We start from the raw sequence: 20,353 nt of genomic DNA, 5'->3' as shown, positions 1-20,353 counted from the left end.
AATGTACAGTCACCTCCATAAGTATTGAAACAGAAGCAGGTTTTGTGTTATTTAAGCTGTTTACCAAAATTTATTCCAGTTAAAGTCATATAGTAAATATAGGCTTAAAGTGCACACATCCAGTTTGGATGAATGGTTTAGGCAGTTTAAAATGTGAGAGTAAAATAAGATCATCCACCACTGTTATCCTATATAGGTGTACAGGATTTGTATGTTGCTATGCTCACCATTGTGTTTTTTTAGTTAGAATGTTGATCTGGTCACTCTTAAGGTTCCTGCCATCTCTCTGATGGATTTGTTGTGTTTTGATATATATCTAAAAGGGGCAGTTACATTAAATGGCTGTTATTCCCCTGCTGAAAAAAACAGCATCAAACCAGCATGGGAATTATGCTGGTCTATGCTGGTTTAGCTGGTGTTCACTAGCACAGTGGTTCTTAATGTTATTCCTGGAGGCCCACTGCCCTGCACATTTTGTATGTCTCTTTTGTCTGACAGACTCACTTCAGTTCATGGAGATCTCTTCAATGAGCTGATGATTTGAATTAGGTGTGCTAAATAAGGGAGACATACAAAATGTGCAGGGCAGTGGGCCTCCAGGAATAACGTTAAGAACCACTGCACTAGCAAATAAGCACCAAAACACAACATATGCTGGTCTTGCTGGTATGCTGTTCCCTTTAGCAGGGTCCTAAACTATTTAGACAATCTGGATGTGAATGCCCTCTGAGTAAAGCTGAGAGTGTGCACTATAAACTATCTAACACAAAATGTGCTTCTGTTCCAATATTTATGAAGGTGACTGTATGTAAGGGTCAAAGATCACATAAAGTTGAAATTTAGTATCATAGTAGCACCAGACCCCGAGCCTAACCCTCATTTGACTTGACATTGTTCATTTAAGAGCATCTCTGTGGCTATTAGACACAGATGCATATAAAGGCCATATTCCTGCATAAAAACTAGAAAAACTCCTTATTTTAGAGACTTTGTATGACATCTTTGTATGACACTCAGGGGATGCTGCAAAACCACCATGTGAAGTTTGGGGCTGGTCAGATCTGTCTAGAACAATATATTGATGACAATACATGCACAATGTAAGCACACCTGAAGTGTCGCTTATAGACCTTTCAGCTGCAATAACACAAACAAACGGATTTTGTGGCCCAAACTTAACTTCCAGTAAACGTCTGCATAGAATAGAAGTCCATCTACAGTACAGTAGATTATTTCTGATAACAAGCAAAATAAATAACCACAATATTATTCAAATCAGAGCTAAAGTGTATCAACCATAAAACTGAGAAACAATTGCTTGGAGGAAGAAGACTGGAGAATCAATGAAATTATTAATATAAACTTTAATTACAGTAACAAAAACCAGGCAGACTTAAAGTTTATTTCCACATCCTTTTTGTTTCCTATCTGAATTTGCGGAATTGCCCATGTCCTTCACACGTGATGCCTTAGATTTAGACATTAAATAGGCTATACTGTCTACTGTCATTCTGTCAAATGTTTAGATGAAGGTTTATTTCACCTACAGTTCAGTTTGAAGTCATCTAATACAACATTGTTTAGTCAAGAGAGACTACACGACTGTCAGCGTGTGCCACAGTAGTAGAAACAACACAAATATGGATATAAAGTCATTAACCCACTGTTACTGTACTATATATGTCTTAATACATAAAGCTGCGTTTAAGTAATAAGTATACATGCAACCAGAGGTGGGTAGAAACGGTACATTTACTTCATTACATGTACTTGAGTAAGATTTCTGAAAATATTTACTATTAGTACATTTAAAATGCCCTACTAAAAAACAGCTAAAACTAGCATAAGCTGGTAGCTGGTTTTAGCTGGTTTAAGGTGTCAGTAGCTGTTTTAAGTTGGCCCATCCAGCCTGGCAAAGCTGGTCAAGCTGGTGGGTCTGGTCTTCCAACCTGACCAGCTGTACAGCTTAACCAGCTTAAAAAATGACCAAAACACAGGTAAACCAGATGGTTCATTAGCAAAACCAGCTAACCATTAGGCCTATGTAAATTAACCATGGATTTATTGTGGTAAAAGTGTAGTAGGTTTAACTATGGTTTTTGAAATCCATGGTTGTCAAAACTTATTTTGTTGTTACCATGGTTTTACTACAGTAACCATGTTTTTTTTTTTTACTCAAAGAGCTAAAACCAGCTCACCAGCTTATGCTAATTTTAGCCGTTTTTTCAGGGTTCACTTTAACTCTTACTGGAGTAAATTTAATGGACAATTTGTACTTTTACTGCGTTACTGTATTTTAATTCATTATTGTTTCTTGGCCATTTGCTCATTAATTACTCATTTGAGTCGATTCCTTCGTGTATTGCAAATAAATGAGTCATTTGAGTCGATTCTTTATCACGAATGTATTGAACAATGGGCCAAACGTTTGAATTGATTCGCGAATCAGTTTGAATGAATTGTTCAGTACGCTGCGCAAACTGAACCGTCTGTAGCGGTTTTTTTTCACTCATATAAAAACACGGAGAACATAAAGAGTGTTGGATGGCATGGATATGAATGTACTACATCTATTTACTAAAAGCAAACTTCACACGTGTACTATTGATGAAGACCCGGCAGTATAAGCGCGCGACCTGTTCGTCGTCAGATAAACGCGCGCTGCGCGCACTATACTGTAACAGCACAGACTGAAGAAAATCCGTCGATGATTGACGTGTGATTTGCTGTATCTTCAAATGTAAGTGCTTCTTATTTTACACTGTCGATGTCATCAGACCACTTTGGCAGATGCTCTGAGTTTAGTTAACTTTTTTGCATAGTGAATTCGAAACTGTCGGTTTATTTAATATTGTCTGTACTTTAATATTGACTGTACATCGACATGAAGACTAACTGTTAAGAGATAATTTCACAGAAATGCTTCTCTATTGTGTGTTTGTTATTACAGTACTTGTACAGTAGTCTTTAACCTGTACTGTTTGTGAATGGTGCAATTTTTACACATATTGTGTAAATACAGTAACATAAATGTAATATTTTAAGGTCCATTTAAATTTCAGATACTGATCATGCAATCCTTGATAAAAAGTGCAATACCTAAATTCACCATGGTTTTACATTTTTAATACATCATTACTGTAGTAACACAGGTAACTGGATTTTAATAAATACACTCATAAAATATAATTTAAATAATATATATGGTTATTCTTGCAGAGGGTTATAAAAATGCATAAAATATGTAGGGTTTTGGTAAGACATTGAGATGTCACATGGAAGTTGACCTTTGACCTGAGATATAGCCAAAAATTGTTGTGTAAGATCACAAACTTCAAAATATCACTAGACATGTATCCAGATGTAATAAACCCCCCTTCATCTGTTTTTGATATCAATATATAGAGATCTAATCAGCTTTAACATTTGTGTCAGACTTAAAGAAATTCAGGCATTCCTGAGATATTGAATTCACAAGTTCAATTATGGCCAACATTTTGATTTGTTAAGTCACAGTGACCTTGACCTTTGAACTCTGCTCCTCAAATAATTTGCACCCTAAACATTTATGACAAATTTGAAGAAATTCCCTAAAAGCAGTCTTTTTAGAGCTATCGCAAGGACTATTTATAGGCGCAATATGTTGTAAATTCATAGGGGGCGATAGAGAGCAAACCGTGTGTGTATCCAAGGTAAAAAAAAAAATCGGTCCCTCTCATTTTTCCATCAATCTGAGGACCTCTTTAAAACTTAGAGAAAAGCCTATATTACAGCCATTGGAGGCCATTACAGTGAAAACATAGTGAGGACCGGCCTAAATGTCCTCACTTTGTAAAAAGGTCCTCACTCCAAAGGTTAAAAACTCACGCTGGTCCTCACAAAGATAGCCAAACAAACACACACACAGACACACACACACAAACACACGCACAAAGACACACACAGACGAACACACGCTCAGACACAGACACGCACACAAACACACGCACAAAGACACACACAGACGAACACACGCTCAGACACACACAGACACGCACACAAACACAGGCAGAGAGACACACACCCTGAGCATTACTAGACATCAGTGTGAGTTTGTTATGTTGAGGATAAATGAAACAGGCAGAAAGCAGCGGAGGCTCTTTAGTCACTAGAAGCTTCATTGTTCTGTAAGGGTTTGTACAGATGAAACTTCTCTACCTGTTGGTCTAGTACCATTGGCTGTGTTCATGGGTGTACTCCGCTGAGCTGAGGAACATATTCAACAACACAACAACATCTTAATCAAATACACTTATACAAACATCTGCTCTCTACACAATAAGAAACCCTCATAACACATTTACAATTATATTTAAAGTGAACCTATTATGCCACATTTACTCTTATATGCTGCATGTTTAAACATAAATGTGTGTTAGCAGGGTGTGTGCACAACCACCCCATAATGATCAAAATACACACACTTTTTTATCCCTATAAAACATGAACGATCTCATAAATGAAAAAAAAATGATGTCACACTGCCCAAGCCCCGCCCACAACGACTATCCTGAGCGAGTTGTTCACGTTCTCCACGCTGGAGTAGCAAGAATCTCTCGTATGCAGCCGAGGTGTTTAGTTTTAGGATCTCAAAATGCAAATGAACAGAACGAAATAAACTCAAGCGTGTCACCTGATCAACAAATGCACAAATCACCTTTTTTGCATGCGCAAATTATGATATTTGAATACAAAATAAAAAAATGTTATTCACATATGTCACCATTTATACAAATTGATACACATTCCTTAAATTCTGAATTTTACATATTCAAATCTGAAAACATTTGCTTGTGGATAGTAAAATACATCGTAACGTGCATCAATAAATAAATGTGCATGTATTTGTTCATTATTTTGAATCTAATTTCAACCCATTGAGCTTCTATTACATCTTGTATATAGGGGCTTAATAGGTCCCCTTTAAAACACTATGGCAGCGTGCACAGCAAAGCCTTTATGTTTTCAATTGTTTCTAATGGCACCACTGAGCTTTTTAAAAATGCCAGCAGCTGGCGGGTTTTGTACACACTGAGCACCAAGAGTCGAAAAATGTTCAACGCTCAGCTCGTCAATGTCGTCCAATCACAGTTGAGGAGGGGCGGGACAAATCAACAACCAACCGGTGCATCATTCAACGGCTGGCAAGTCAGCGTCCGCCTACCGTTTTCAGCGCATTTAAACACTCTGGTGTGCACGCCCCCCAAGTAACATTTATAGTCACCCCCCAAAAAATGTGTGCAAATCTTTGCATTAGATAACCAAACTGTGTCTCATCAGCGGACAAAAAAATAATGAACTTCACTTCTCTGAGCTGTTTTCACTGTGATTTTTACCTTGATAACTGCTGAGAAGGTCATTTTAGTGGATGTGCTGTATGAAGTCAACTGGTTTTCTGAATTTTTTCATTGAAAACTTCAAATAAATGTGTTTTGAGTTTAATCTCAAAAGCTTTATTTGTAATCAAGTACTGAACATTAGCACAGTGGATCTATGAGAAAATATGAATAATGATGAGATAAATGTGTCTCTCTGTATGAAGTGCATAACCCTAAACAGACAAATATTAATCTGATAATATGAACCATGAACACTGAATCACATTCAGTCCAGAACATTACAGCTACACACACACATTACTGCTAATGACCGAATCACCGACTCAAACACACACATGAGAGACAATAATAACTGATGATGAGACTGAATGAGATCATCACAAGAACATCAGACGAATGTTCCTCACCAGAATAATAAATGAACGATTGATTTCAGACAATAATTCAGATACAATCCCATCATAAGAGAGAAACTAAAGTAAACAAACCTCCATCCAAGCTTCGAGACATCGTATAGCGTTTGCTGGATGAACGTTCGAAGTACGGTGCTGGTCGGACTATCTGTGAGCTGGCTCGTCGGGTCTGGGCTTGGGTTCTGCCGCTGTAACGAAACTTAGAGCCGAGTGTGAGGAACTTCTTGGGTGGAGTCTCTGGTGAAACTAACCTGTTGACAAATAATTCAATGATGGATGATGGTCACTGGATTGAATCTCAGACACACACTGATGTACGTGGTGAATACACTGTAAGTGCTTTCTGAATAAGCACATCTGTCAAATGATAACTGTAAACGTGTGTCACCACAAACGTCTTTAAATCTCACCTGAAGAAAGTGTGATGCTCCACACAAACCTTCCACAGTCTCTTAGCCGCTCTGTGGTTGGGAAGTTTAAAACCGATGGTGCTTTCAAACTGTTCAAACTGAAGATGATCACACACATTTTATTTTCTAATTCATCTGTACACATCATGCTGTGAAGACAGAGCGCTGTGATGATGTTCTCACCTCACCCGGACGGATCTTGATGTAGAAGTTATTGCGTTTGTAGGAGATCTTCAGGACTTTCGGCCAGGCAAAGCGGTTGATGCGAAGTCGATCGCGATAGATGAGAAGACCGGAGGAACAAACGCCTAACATGATCTCCACCCCTTCTGAATCCTGAGAAATGATTGGATTAGGATCATTATCTCAAAACAAATCAGAGTTATGCACAAACGTCTGATGTCTAAATAAATGATTGTTTAATTCATGAGTGGAGGTCAAACACATTTGATCTGTCTGAAACAAACTCCAGCAGAGATATACGGTGACCTCCACTAATAATGATACGCCTGGTAAATCTAAACAAAAAAAAGCTGTGAACCCTTTTGATCTTTTGCTCAAAATATTTATAGAAAACTCATTGAAAACAAACTATTGCAAACACAACCCAAAAAAATATTCTTAAATATATGTGTGCCACAATTATTGGCACCCCTACAAATTCACATGTGCTCCCATTGAGTATATTCCCACTGATTAAAAAAAACTATTGTACACCTAGAGGACATCAAGCTCAAACGTGCGCAACGTTTTGCTACGGTTGAACGACATGTTTTCCAGTAACACTAACCATTTCCAAAAAGAATAGAGCTGTATGCTGCTTTTGGACATTTTTGAATAAAATAACATTTTCTTCTTCTCCATTAGAGGATAAAGGGTCCATCGAATGAACACTTCGGTATCTTGTCGGTAGTAGTAGGTCATCCGGGTACTTTTTGCCTATTGTTTTTGGAATACTATGAATTCGGACATACTGTACTACTCCCCTCTCCTACTGCTGTTCACCTATTTTATAGTATGAAAGTATGCGGTTTCAGACACAGTCTTAGTCAAAAAACATAGTTGTGAGGTGCAATAAGGTTATCATGTTTCATAAAACAGGAAGTGGCTGTAAGAAAATAGTAAAAACACAAAAAATGCCAATTTCCACCATCAGAGCAATAATTAAGAGACTGAATATTATGAATCAGCCTGGAAGAGGAGCGACGTGTATCTGTCTTGTACTGTCAGGAGGACGAGTTTGAGTGAATCAGATGGAGAACTGAAAAAGTTCATCGGGTCTTGGATTCAGAAAGTCTACAAAACTACAATCCGACATCACCTTCATCAACACAAATAGCTTAGAAAGGGTTTTTAAAAAAACTCTTCTCTCATCTAGAAACAAACTCAAGTGTCTACAGTTGGCCGGAAACAACTGGATCGGGTTTTATGGTCAGATGAAACCAAAACAAACAAGTTTTTTGGCAATAAATACCAGAAGTGGTTTAAAATTGTTGAGCAAAAGATCAAAAGGTTAAACAATAAAGACATTTCCGTCATTGCTCATATTTACCAAGGATGCCAATATTAGTGGAGGGCACTGTAGTAATAAAGTTCATGTGGTTCACTAATATTCTATTAAAACAGATCTAAATACATCACATTATACAAAAATCACAAGGGACTGTGGGAAAAATGGACATAATTCACATAACTGGAGGGTAACGTTAGCACATCTGCTGTGATGGATTATTGATAAAGTTTTCTAGATGCTTTCAACACCAAGAGAAAAATATAATTGTGCTAACTTTGCGTCAGCTAAAACTATTTAGGAGAAATAAAATCTATTCCAGACATAAATAAGTCGACTGTTGAGCTTTAAATAAATTTGATCCTATTTGATCCTGATTCATATTGAAGTCCCTAAATCAAATCTGAGCACAGATTGAGACATAACTGAGATATCTCTTTAAACTCGAGGAGACACGCGTGAGATTACTGAGATCAGAAGATCTTTGTTTAATATTAATGCTGTCTACAGGAAACTCATATTTCTTTGATAAGGGCAGATCTGGACCCACAGGTGTTAATGGTGAACAGGGTCTAATCAGAGGTTTACTTTATGACATGAAACAGGAAGAGGTTTCTGAAAAGAATCTGAAGGTAGAAAACATTGACTTCGGCCCAAAACCATGCACAAATATAGCATTAACACACAGACAGTGAAAGACACACAGATACACAAATGCAAGCTTACCTCTCCTTTAGCTGGAGAGAAGCAGTGAAAGAATCGTCCTATCAACTAGACCATCAGTAAGAGAAGGAGAAAGAAAACCACTCATCTAAACGAACGTGACGGACACTTTCATCCAGAGCTTCATTGTGTTTCATTCTCATAAAGATGATGAACAGGCGAGTTTCATCACTGAATCTTCACATCTGAACATTTTACAGCAACAGAACTGAAGACTCACTTCAAATGAATACAGTGGCAAGAAAAAGTGTGTGAACCTTTTGGAATTTCATGATTTTCAGAATAAATTTGTCATAAAATGTGATCTGACCTTCATCTAAGTCAAGGGTATTGACAAACATGTGTCTTGAAATAATTACACAAAAAATTCTGATCTTTCATGTCTTATACACTCATTCAACATTCAAAATGGCAGTGGAAAAGTAAGTGAACCCTTAGCATTAATAACTGATTGACCGGCAGCAATAACCTCGACCAGACGCTTCCTGTAGTTGTGGATCAGATCTGTACATCATTGAGAAGGAATTTTAGTCCATTCTTCCTGGCAGAAGTGCTTTATCTCTGTCATTATGTGTTTGGCCCTTCTTCAAATCAATCCATAGCATCTCTATTGTGTTGAGGTCTGGGCTCTGACTCCAAAAGGCAGATTTAGTTTTTCTGAAGCCATTCTGTTGTGGACTTGCTTCTGTGTTTTGGGTCGTTGTTCTGTTGCATCACCCGTCTTCTACACAGATTCAGCTTTATTATCCTGAAGAATCGTCTGATATATTTGGGAATTCATCTTGCCCTCAATGATGGCCAGGCCCTGATGGAGCAAAACAGGCCCTGATCATGATGTTTCCTCCATCATACTTTACAGTTGGGATGATGTTTTCATGATGATATGCGTTGCTCTTTCTACGCAGATGTTGCGCTGTGTGTTTTTTTTTACCAACTAGTTCAATCTTAGTTTCATCAGTCCACAAAACATTTTTTCAATATCGCTGTCTGTGGAGTGTCAATCTGCTCTTTTGCAAACTTCAGGTGTGCAGCAATGTTGTTTTTTAGTAAGCAGCGGCTTCATTCATGGTGTCCTGACGTGGATCCACTGCTTGTTCAGTGTTTATGTATTGTAGACTCATGAACAAAGATGTAAAAAGGCTCCAATGATGCCTTTAAATCTTTGTCTGTCATTCAGGGTTGTTTCTTTACCTCATTGATGAGTCTTTGTGTGCTCTTGGTGTCATTTTGACTGGGTGTCCACTTCTTGGTAAAGTAGCAAGAGTCCCAAAGCATCTCCATTTGTAGCTCCTCTGAAAGCTCTTTTTGGCGAGGCATGGCTTACGTAAGCGTGATCTTCTTGTGTTGAGCAAACTTTAAAAGTTTGAGGGGTTTTATCAGTCAAAGACCCTGTCCCAGGCTTCGCGCACTTTACCAACCCAAAAGTCCATGCAAAAGAGCAATCAGACCAATCAGACGACAGAAGGAAGGAGTTCAAAGTGCACTATAAAGCACTATAAAGTTTTTGGTTTGTCAATACTCTTGACTTAGATGAAAATCAGATCACATTTTATTCAGAAAACTATGAAATTCCAAAAGGTTCACAAACCTTTTCTTGCCACTGTATCTGAAGATTGTTTTCAAACCCGAAATCTTGCTATGATTCATTCTTTAAACAAGACAATAACAATTTGCCAACTAGAAAAATTAGATTAGACAGATAATAATCTCTGATATTTTACAGCACAATAAAGCTAAGGATTCAACTTTCACTGAAAACAAGCAAAAATATAAACTGATTTAAAAATTTGATTATAATGATTTGTGGTTTGATTATAATTTTCACATCTATTTCATCTAACCACTAAAATTACCAGCAAATTTATCTGCATAAGCGCCAAATCCACAACAAACTGATGTTCAGAAAATCTGAATGCAAAATTTGGTTTTACAATTTCTGCCTATAAGGTGAGTTACATTATGGTTTCCTAAATAACATTTATTTTAAATCAGGGTTTCTACGTTAAGTCTGACTTTGATCTGTATGAAGGATGATTGTGTTCACCTGCTGAAGTAAATCATCTGATTCACACTCCGACTGAACGACAACAGAACAATGACAAGAATAAACACACAACACACAACACTGATGTGTGCAGTTACAGCATAAACCTGACATACAAAACCAGGACTGATTAGAACTGATCTGTGATCAGACTGACAAACTCCATCATGCTGTGAGATTCAGTATGGTGTGTGCGTGTGTTCAGTTGTACCTTTGCATGATGAAGGTCGACTCCATACATTGAGAGTTTCTTTACATTCTCCAAAAAATGCATTTCAGCTTCTGCTGGGGTCATTCCTCTGAGAGAGAGAGAGAGATGATGGGATGAAATCATGAAAGGTTTTATAAAGTAGAGTTGTTTTTTAAAAAGATATTTTACTTGTAGGTCTTGTGTAGGTCTGTGATCTTCTCCTCCATCTCTTTGGTCTGTTGAGGTGCAAAACGAAACTCGCTGATGTAATCGGTCCCGTATTCATCTGGGTCGTAATCGCCCAGCTCGGACTGAACCGTGTATGACCCGAGAACCGTATGTGTGGCAAACGAACAGGGCAAACGTCCTGACATGATGTCATCCCTCAGCTGTAAACACAGGTAATATCTGAAACAGAGGACGAGAGACACTCACTCACTTATACTCTCTCACTTTACTCATATGATGAAGATTCATGATCTCTCTGTTGTGTTGTTATTGTCTCTGATGATGATGATGAAGTGAAAGATTGTAACCTGGTGATGTCTTCAGACAGCAGTGCAGGTTCAGGAGGATAAAACTTCACATTGAAGAAGAAATTCCAAGCGACGCCTGTAGAGAAACCTGAGATCTCATATCTATTATAAAACACACGCATGCATATAAACTAAAGAGATGCTGTTGATCTGACGATTGTACCTCTGATCTGTTTCTTAATGTCTTTTGATGGATCCAACCAGTTCTGAAACCAAACAAACAGATTATTCATCATGACACACTAAACTTCATCACACATCTGTATTGTATGTTTATATTATGTGTCATGTATGTGTGTGTATTTATTTGTGATCTACCTTCTGGTTTTCAACATCTCTGTATGTAATCCCAAAATAATCTTTCTCCAGTAGGTTGAGATGTTCACAGACTTTCTCAAAGAGCACCTGACCTTTATCACGCTTCTGTAAAGAGAAAAAACTTAACTTCACTAAACAACCAAACACAAACATGCAGATTTAAACCTTTTGCAGGGAAGTAACTAGTTATCTGTAGGGGATTATAACTTCCCCAACACATAAACATTTATGCATTTGGCAGACAATTCAGAATGAATCAGCGTTAGGGTTAGACACAAGACAACACAAGACAACACACACAAACATACACACAGTATAAACACAACAGGTGAACTCGTTTAGATGAGTGAGATGATAACTTACCTCCACCACACAGGTGTAGTCAGATCCATCCAGCAGCGTGATCTTACACTGCATGTTTCTGGGTCTTCTGGTGACCTTCACTGGAGATTTGGACCAGTGTGAGGTGCGGTCGTCCTCGGATGGCTGCTGATCAGCTTTCCCGCCAGCGTCTCGCTCTCCAGCCTGAAAAAATGTAAAGAATCACTAAACACACAGAAGCTTACTGGAAGCGTACGATCACAAGAGGATGTCTTACCTGATCTTTTCTGACAGGTGTGCTGTGTGCAGCCGCAGGAGGAAGCTCGTTGTCGATGGGCGGAGCCGTTTGGGGCGGAGCTGCGCTGGCCCCCTGTTGCTCTGGTTTGGTCTCTGGTTCTGTCGTCATTTCAGATCAAACTAGAAAACACAAAGTAACTATAACCAGATCAAAACAACCTTACGTGAAGGAAGAGAGGAGGATTTGTTTAATAAGCTTATGGATTTAATATAACAACAACATTTGATGTTTAATTCTATATAAGCAACACATCACACATTAAAGGACAAGTTGGGTATTTTACACTTAAAGCCCTGTTTTCGGATTGTTTGTGATGAGGTGGAGCGGTTTTGGCTGAAATTTGGACATATGATACTGGCCCGAGAATTTTCGGGTGTTTGTTGTATCACCTCCCACTTCTACAATAGCTGTATAGGTGCACTGGAACAATCCTTCCTAAAATTCATTAAACTTTCATCTACAAAGACGTGAAAGTCACCGAGTGGTCGGGGGTGTTCACTGATGTGCTCACGCAGGGGTCGCTGCAGAAGGTGCTTTCCAACAGGTTTTATCGTAGGTTTTGTCCAACTCCATTGACTTGTATTAGATGTGCTGTGAGGTACGGTATTACTCCGCGCCATGAACGTTGTTTGTATTCTTGCAATTGGCAAAGACGGATTATCGCCACCAACTGGGCTGGAGTGTCTATTATTCAAGCTCTAAGCGGAAGAATGTACGGGTGTGAGGCGTTTGGAAAAATAGGTCCACAAGTTTACAACGAATGCTAAAACAGCTGTTGGAAAGCATCTTTTGCAGCGATTTTTGAATGAGCACATCAGTAAACACCCCTGACCACTCGCTGAGTTTCACGTCTTTGTAGATGAAAGTTTAATGCATTTTAGGAAGTATTGTTCCAGTGCACCTATACAGCCATTGTAGAAGTGGGAGGTGATACAAGAAACACCCGAAAATTCTCGGGCCAGCATCATATGTCCAAATTTCAGTCAAAACCGTTCTATTTCATCATAAACAATCTGAAAACAGGGCTTTAAGTGTAAAATACCCAACTTGTCCTTTAATGTGTGTGTGTGTGTGTGTGTGTGTGTGTGTGTGTGTGTGTCTGTGTGTGTGTGTGTGTGTGTGTGTGTGTGTGTGTGTGTGTGTGTGTGTGTGTGTGTCTGTGTGTGTGTGTGTGTGTGTGTGTGTGTGTGTGTGTGTGTGTGTGTGTTTGTGTCAGACAGCATGCATCCCTTTCAAAATACCACAGATTATATAACTACAGTATATAGATGTCAGTATATAGAATATTTTTAGGATCTGTCTGATCTTGTAGTGATGTTTTATAACTGCAGTAACTATTGTATAATGCATTGTCAGCACATTTGGCAGAAATACAGATTTACTTCACCCAGGACAACTAATCATCAATTATAAATGATATCTAAACTGACCAACAACACTTCAGTGTTATGATGTCATCTGAGGTCTATTGGCTGAAGCCCTTCAATATGACACACCCTTAATTTTATTTTAATAGAGAAAAATCAATCCAATAAACCATCTGCAGACATTAATATAAAAAAAACGGATAATCTCCTTCTTCATGTAATGAGATGAAAACTGAATGATGAAACTGTCAGGTTTTTCTGTTCTTTTGTCTCTGTCTGAAGGGTTCTTTTAGTCCTTCTGTTATATCCTCTGCTGATGACACGCTATGAGCTCTCAGCCAATCAGCTGCTCTGATACGATCATGTGTCTTTAAACATTTACTGTACATCAATACACAAACACACACAGACAGATGTGAACGTACAGCAATGACCAGCAGCAGTTCTGTCTAACAGAAATCATCTGAGCAGATTAAATCATCTGATGATCAAAAAAATAATAATAATAAACCCAAAGACAAATTCTGTGTATTTCTGCACTGTGACTTTTTATGACTGCAGTGCACATCAATGTAATGCAATGCTTAAAGATTATTTGTTATGTAAACTGTATTTTATTCTTCATGATGGTATTTGTTGTACAGCCCATAAAAGAGACTAATAATCGAATGAGAACCAGGACTAATAATGAGATTGATTCAGAAGTGAAATGTCTGAAAACACATACAGTACAGTAATGATAGTGTAGTGTTTGTGATGATGATGATGATGGAGAGACTCACAAATGAACAAAAACTAAACAACCAACATAGAAGAAAGGAGAAATCCAGGTCAAGATGAAGCTCTGCTCTCATTTCCACAATGAATCTCATACAGAAATAGACATCTTTAGTCTGATCTCAGGAGACTGATCTCCTAAATGAAGGACATCTGAAGAGCTGATGATGATCAGATTATCAGACATCTACAGTCACTTTAGTGTTACCGCCCATGATTCTGCATCATAAAATATTGAACAAAACAAACACTTCAGCTATAAAAATGCTGTTTGTGATGATAATATATTAATAAATTGACCTTCATTAGTCGGTGTTTGTTTTTCATATTTTACTCTTGGACCTGTTTAATCTCTTAACGGTGACTAGACAAAACCAGCAGCGCACATGTTCCACCCAGTGCGTCCAGTCATCACGTCACTGAAGTATGACGTAGCGCGTATGACACCACGGCCGCAAGCACGCGGAAAACCACACCCACCGCATTGCAGAACCGCTAACCGGTACCGACGAACTTTATTAAGTCTCGCCGTGCAGAAACAACACATCAGTCCATCCAAATATCTGATGTTTATACAACACAACGAACCCGACGAGAAGTAATGCGCGTGTAAACATGTTTAATGTTCCGCGTCTTTATGGTCTGTATGTCTGCAGCGCGCGTGACACCATGACCCACAGCAGTAAAACATTGACTTATGCCAAATAAAACAAGTTCTTACATACAGACTCCTGAATCACACACACATACATGTGCACGGTATTAACGATCAAGTATACGCGCGCGCACCCAGTCGCGTACAGCTTGATGTTGTCATGTTGTCAATCACACCTGTGCAAATACTACACACACAAACACACACAGACATACACACATATAGCTGTAGGCAGAAAACCCGGTGTGTTTACCGGCTGTGATGCTGCTGCTGCTCCCCGGAGCGCTGACCGACTGACTGACTGCAGACACACACACACACACAGAGACACACACACACACGACACGAGCACCTGATACTGCACCGAGCGCGCGGATACACACACACACACACACACACACACACTCCTGACATCGGACAGCGCGCGCACAGTAAATGAATAAATATCAGCAGCAGCAAAGCCACTGGTGTGTTTCGGTGACATGATGGATCTCTGATAGGATTTGATCAGTTTCAGCTTTGAAGCTGGGTCTGTGTCTGAATTTACATTAAATGATGCAAATCTATAAGTCTGTCAACCATGTATATTTGTTGCACATGTCATCATGCACAATTGATCAAACTTTCAGAAAAGGGAGTTAGAAGTCATCATATAACCTTTTTGACTAATTATCTTAAAGGCATAAAATAGCACAAAAAACTCAGAAAACAAGAAAAGGTACAACATATCAGCAACATATCTTCAGATTCCCTATGCTGATCTTAGGTCAGCAGCAGCTAGTCAATACAATTACTATAACAATATAAAATAATTACTATCGTCAGATTACTATAAATCACAATTTTACCCCTGACTATAGTTAGGTTGTAATTGATTTGTTGCTGGTAACACATTATTTTGTTAAACTGCTGTTAATGCTACATGTAATTATTATAGTAATAACAGTTAAGTATGCATAGTTACATAATCCTAACCCCAACCCTATAGTAAGTACATGTTGTTAATGATTATTACTTAGTACTTAAAAGTATAATTAGACTGTAACAGTGATGCCATAAAATAAAGTGTGACCCAACAAGTTATATTCAGTGTTATTCAGTTAGTATGTTGTAGGGATATGAGTGCTATAGCTACATACTTTAATCCTTTATACATTAGTCTACTATCTAGTTTACCTGACCTGTGCACTTGATGTCTAATGCAGCTTTCACACAGGACGCGGTGTGCGCTATGAAACCCATTCATTTCAATGGCTTGTGCTCACACTGCTTTGTGCTCATGCTGCGGTCAGAGTTCAAAATATTTAATCTTTTGCGCTGTGCTCTGTGACGATTACCCACACGGCCAATAGAAACAGTGCATCCAAACAAGCACAAAAAGCAAAATGGAGAACAACTAGAATTCCCAGAGCTGTATAATACAGGTTTACGCTCCTATAGAGACGTCGTCGGAAGAAAAGCTGTGTCATGGAAAAACATATCAATTCAAGTTAGCATGTCATGTGTGTTTTAAGTCAGGCATAGCTTATTGTAGGTAGGTGGCTTAAGTTACGTGAAATGAACGTTTAGAACTCCCGCTGAAAGTTTTAAAAACTCCGCCTACTTTGGTCTGGCCAGCATAGCGCAAATTGCTTGACTGTGCTGAACTACTCACATTCACAATGACCCATTTCAATGTACATACAGTATCTGCTGCTGTATCTAAATCTAGAGGACACACAGAGAGACTGAGATGATCAGAAGAACAAAGATCTGAAGATCATGAAAGTGGGATCCATGTTTTTGTTGTTCTTTGCTTTTCTGTGCTTCATTTCTTGTAAAGCTGCTTTGGAATGACAAACAGTTGTGAAAAGCGCTCAACACAGTACATCAACAGAAACTACAGTCATTAGTAAGACCCTAGAGATGTTTCTAACTCATGACAAGATCATAAAAGCTCCAATCAAGTCCAAAAATAAATGTTAAAACATTAATTCATAATACAAAACTCTACATAAAAACATTTGGCTGACTTTGCACCAGATTGCGACCAAACCATTTCTGAGACAACATGAGCAGTTTTTACAAGAACTCAAACCTCTGCGAACCGCAAATGTGGAATTTCTTCTAGTTGTTATTTCATGTTGAAAGTTTATGATGAGTATCAGGGGCGGCGTTTGCGTATGGCAGGGTATGGCAGTTGCCATACCCTAGCATTCAGACAAAACACCAGAAATTAACAGGCTATAATGAAGCTCATTAAAAATAATGTTAAATATTTTCAGTAGAACATTTCTGAACATTGGTATATCACTAATATGGATAATTTACGCGTGTGCTCGACTTCATGCTATAATACAGGAACCGACATGTGGATGACATCAACGTGCCGCGAGAGCGGTCTGAAAGCAAACTCTTCCGATGGTTTCTCGCCTCACCCTCGCGGTACTTTGATGTCATCAACCTGTCGTTCTTGCAGCGCAGCTTGAATTGTGCAGGAGGTTTCATGATGACCGCTGTTGTTATCATCTTTATTTTCGCAAGTAAACTCCTTTTTTTGTTTTAACATTCAAACAGACTCACGGTTCTCCCCCACACTCGCGCAATGCATATTGCATACATTATTCCAGAAGTAAAATGATGTGTTCTCTGTGGATAAATAAACATGTTCTCTTACACTGGGAAATTGTAGCGCAGTCGAAGTGAATTGTATTAATTATTTGCGCGCGTTTTTGAATATGGCGACTTGTGGAATAAAAACTGCACGACGACAAAAGGTAAGACTTGTTTTTGCATTTAGCCCTGTTTTACTAAGAGTTTTATTTGATGTTTTAGTCTTAGTTGGTTAGCTGGCTGGGTTAACTATGTGTGCTCTATCACATCATTAAAAGTCTTAATTGTGTTTTTATAAGTGTTTATTGGCGGCTGTCATGACAAGATTTGTGAAGGGATGTTACAGTATGTTTTGATATTATCTTGTTTTAGTTTATCTGTTGCTGGAGTTGCACTTAGTTAAGAATGACAACATTTGAAAAGCATTTTAAACAACCATGATTTCTATTTTTGTTTTTCATTTGTATTGCTTCCGTATTGTTGTCAGTAAGTGTACATCCGTGCAATCATAGTATGATTTTATACAGGTTGGTGGAGTATGTACACATATGGATATGTTGGGATATAATGTGGTTTCATAGATTCGTTATTTGAATGGCCTTCTTGTACGAAGAATTTTTGCCATACCCTAGGTTTTTGTGAAACGCCGCCACTGATGAGTATAATGGTGGATTTAGGGATGGGCGACATGGGCAGCTGCCTAGGGCAGTATTTTAGGGGGGGCAGCCAGTATAGTACTATACTCCATCATCTTTTATTTTAAGTCTATATCTGTGTCTAAATAAATCCACAATAAAATGAAGCAAACAGGAGGGGTGGAGCCTGGCAAAGGGATATTTCTGCATTTTAGCCACATTAAAATGTAGTTTGACTTTTATATCAACATTATCTGAACCGATACAGATTCACTGACACAATAACACCCAAAATATTGGAGCTCTGGATTGATGTGACTCTCAATCTCAGATTATTGTAGAGCTGGACACCAGAATAAAATATAAACTATGATGTGATAGCAACTGAACTGAACCGTCTGATAATAATAATAGATGAACAACACGCTCACAGCAAGACAAATCCACTGAACTGAGCAGGATTTCTGCTTTTAATCGCTCAGAGTTGTAAACCAGCAGCAGTTGTGACCTTAAATCCAACACAGATTAAATCTCAGACAGACAGACAGACAGACAGACAGACAGACAGACAGACAGACAGACAGACAGACAGAGAGGTTAAAACCAGGACACACGGGAAATAAACTGTCCAGATGTTTATCCATCCATCCATCAATCCATCTCTCTCTTTTCCAAACATCTCTCTCTCTCTCTCTCTCTCTCTCTCTCTCTCTCTCTCTCTCTCTCTCTCTCTCTCTCCATCATGTGCTGTATATTGAGGGAGGAAGTGTGTTTTGTATATGTTTTTTGTGTGAAGGTTTTTGTTAGAAGTCCAAACACTGCTTGTGAGTCATCAGATCATCAATAATTACAATATAAATACAGAAACTCACCATTAACATCCATCCAGAGGATCACATCCATCAGATGATGAGCGGTCAGTCCGGTCCAGACAGCAGAGAAAAAACACATAACTTTCATTTATGTGTGTGTATGTTCACAATAGACACACTGAGACACACACACACACACACACACACACACACACACACACACACACACACACACACACACACACACACAAACATGAACTCTTGCCCGGTTCCGTCCACACTGGAATGCCGTGCGCGTTCTGGAGAGCCTCTTGTACACTCCGTGGTCTCGAGTACGCGCACAGCATTCCTGTCTGTATGGAATCTGTCATTCAATATTCTGCTGGATACAGTTACAGATATAAATAACCACTGAACCCAGAACAGTCTGCAATACAACAAAGTCCATTTCAGAAAGAAAACCCTAAAATGAAAATCCAGTTTAAATCTATTTCAGACTCTAGACAGAGTATCGGTCTGATATCTGATGTCATGAATACACTCAAGGGAGCGTGCAGGTTATCAGACACTGACTGAACAATACAATCACTTCATTTAAACATCTACACAAACATCACACAAACATCAACACAAACACACATCTCACCCTTTATAATGTTCACTTCTGATTCAATAATCCAGTAAAGATCAGATGAAAAGCTGCGCTGGATCGGACCGCATCTGTCGGACTCGGAGCACTGAAATCAAACACAAACATGACCACACCCACTGAGGCGGGCGCTGTCCCACAGCGGAACCTGATTGGTCAACACTGATGTCACTCAAATGAATGATTACAGATGATATAGTGCTCGATCAGCAGCTTCACACAAAACATATTCAGCACAATTATCAGACATCATGAATCGATCAGATTAACATCAGACTTCTATTGACTCTGATTCTCACTGATAATTCATCTTTATTCATAATGCATTCATTTTACAAGATCATGTGACCTAAACACATGAACGATTTACTACATTAAAATTGTTGTATTATGTGTTTAGTCATCATTAATATTATCTGTTGTGTAGTGCAGTATTCAATTAAAACCTTATTTATTTATAGCGATTTTCACATTATTGCTTATTGTTACAAAGCAGCTTTACATAAAACAGAAACAAAGATTTTATAATATTGATAAGAATCGAGTAAAGATGTGTTGCCTTAAATATAGCAAAGTGAAAAGTTTAACCTAAAACAAATTCTTCAATTTTTCACCAATTGAAGCATTGTTTTTTTTTAAGTTGATCCAACTTTTGACATTTTCCAGTAAGTGTGTATTTATGATTCATTCCTTGTTATCTGAACATCTGTCCGGTTCATCTCTGG

General features: G+C 38.4%; 1 protein-coding gene across 18 annotated transcripts in view; it reads right to left on the bottom strand.

Moving 5' to 3' along the window:
• Positions 1 to 19,776, bottom strand: part of epb41l3a (erythrocyte membrane protein band 4.1-like 3a) — a 50,529-nt gene extending 30,753 nt beyond the window's left edge. For 4 of the 18 annotated variants that reach the window (XM_055182205.2, XM_073863981.1, XM_073863989.1 and 1 more), the window contains exons 1-13: positions 15,194 to 15,293; positions 12,121 to 12,260; positions 11,886 to 12,047; positions 11,523 to 11,627; positions 11,368 to 11,410; positions 11,205 to 11,280; positions 10,858 to 11,076; positions 10,690 to 10,777; positions 8,438 to 8,482; positions 6,385 to 6,537; positions 6,202 to 6,299; positions 5,867 to 6,042; positions 4,198 to 4,245 (exon numbers count right to left, since the gene is read on the bottom strand). In XM_055182205.2, the coding sequence (XP_055038180.2) occupies positions 4,198 to 4,245; positions 5,867 to 6,042; positions 6,202 to 6,299; positions 6,385 to 6,537; positions 8,438 to 8,482; positions 10,690 to 10,777; positions 10,858 to 11,076; positions 11,205 to 11,280; positions 11,368 to 11,410; positions 11,523 to 11,627; positions 11,886 to 12,047; positions 12,121 to 12,249 (1,342 nt within the window). In that variant the 5' untranslated portion in view covers positions 12,250 to 12,260; positions 15,194 to 15,293. Of the gene's footprint in view, positions 1 to 4,197; positions 4,246 to 5,866; positions 6,043 to 6,201; positions 6,300 to 6,384; positions 6,538 to 8,437; positions 8,483 to 10,689; positions 10,778 to 10,857; positions 11,077 to 11,204; positions 11,281 to 11,367; positions 11,411 to 11,522; positions 11,628 to 11,885; positions 12,048 to 12,120; positions 12,261 to 14,290; positions 14,442 to 15,193; positions 15,294 to 19,039; positions 19,158 to 19,625 lie in introns of those variants that run through there. The other 14 variants (XM_073863993.1, XM_073863994.1, XM_073863986.1 and 11 more) reach the window with 10 other exon arrangements.
• Positions 19,777 to 20,353: the final 577 nt, after the last annotated feature.

This window comes from Misgurnus anguillicaudatus, chromosome 25 (genome assembly GCF_027580225.2).
Source record: "Misgurnus anguillicaudatus chromosome 25, ASM2758022v2, whole genome shotgun sequence".
In the NCBI taxonomy this organism is placed as follows: Eukaryota; Metazoa; Chordata; class Actinopteri; order Cypriniformes; family Cobitidae; genus Misgurnus; species Misgurnus anguillicaudatus.
Note: the sequence above shows the minus strand (reverse complement) of the source record. Positions and strands in the feature narration are given on the sequence as shown.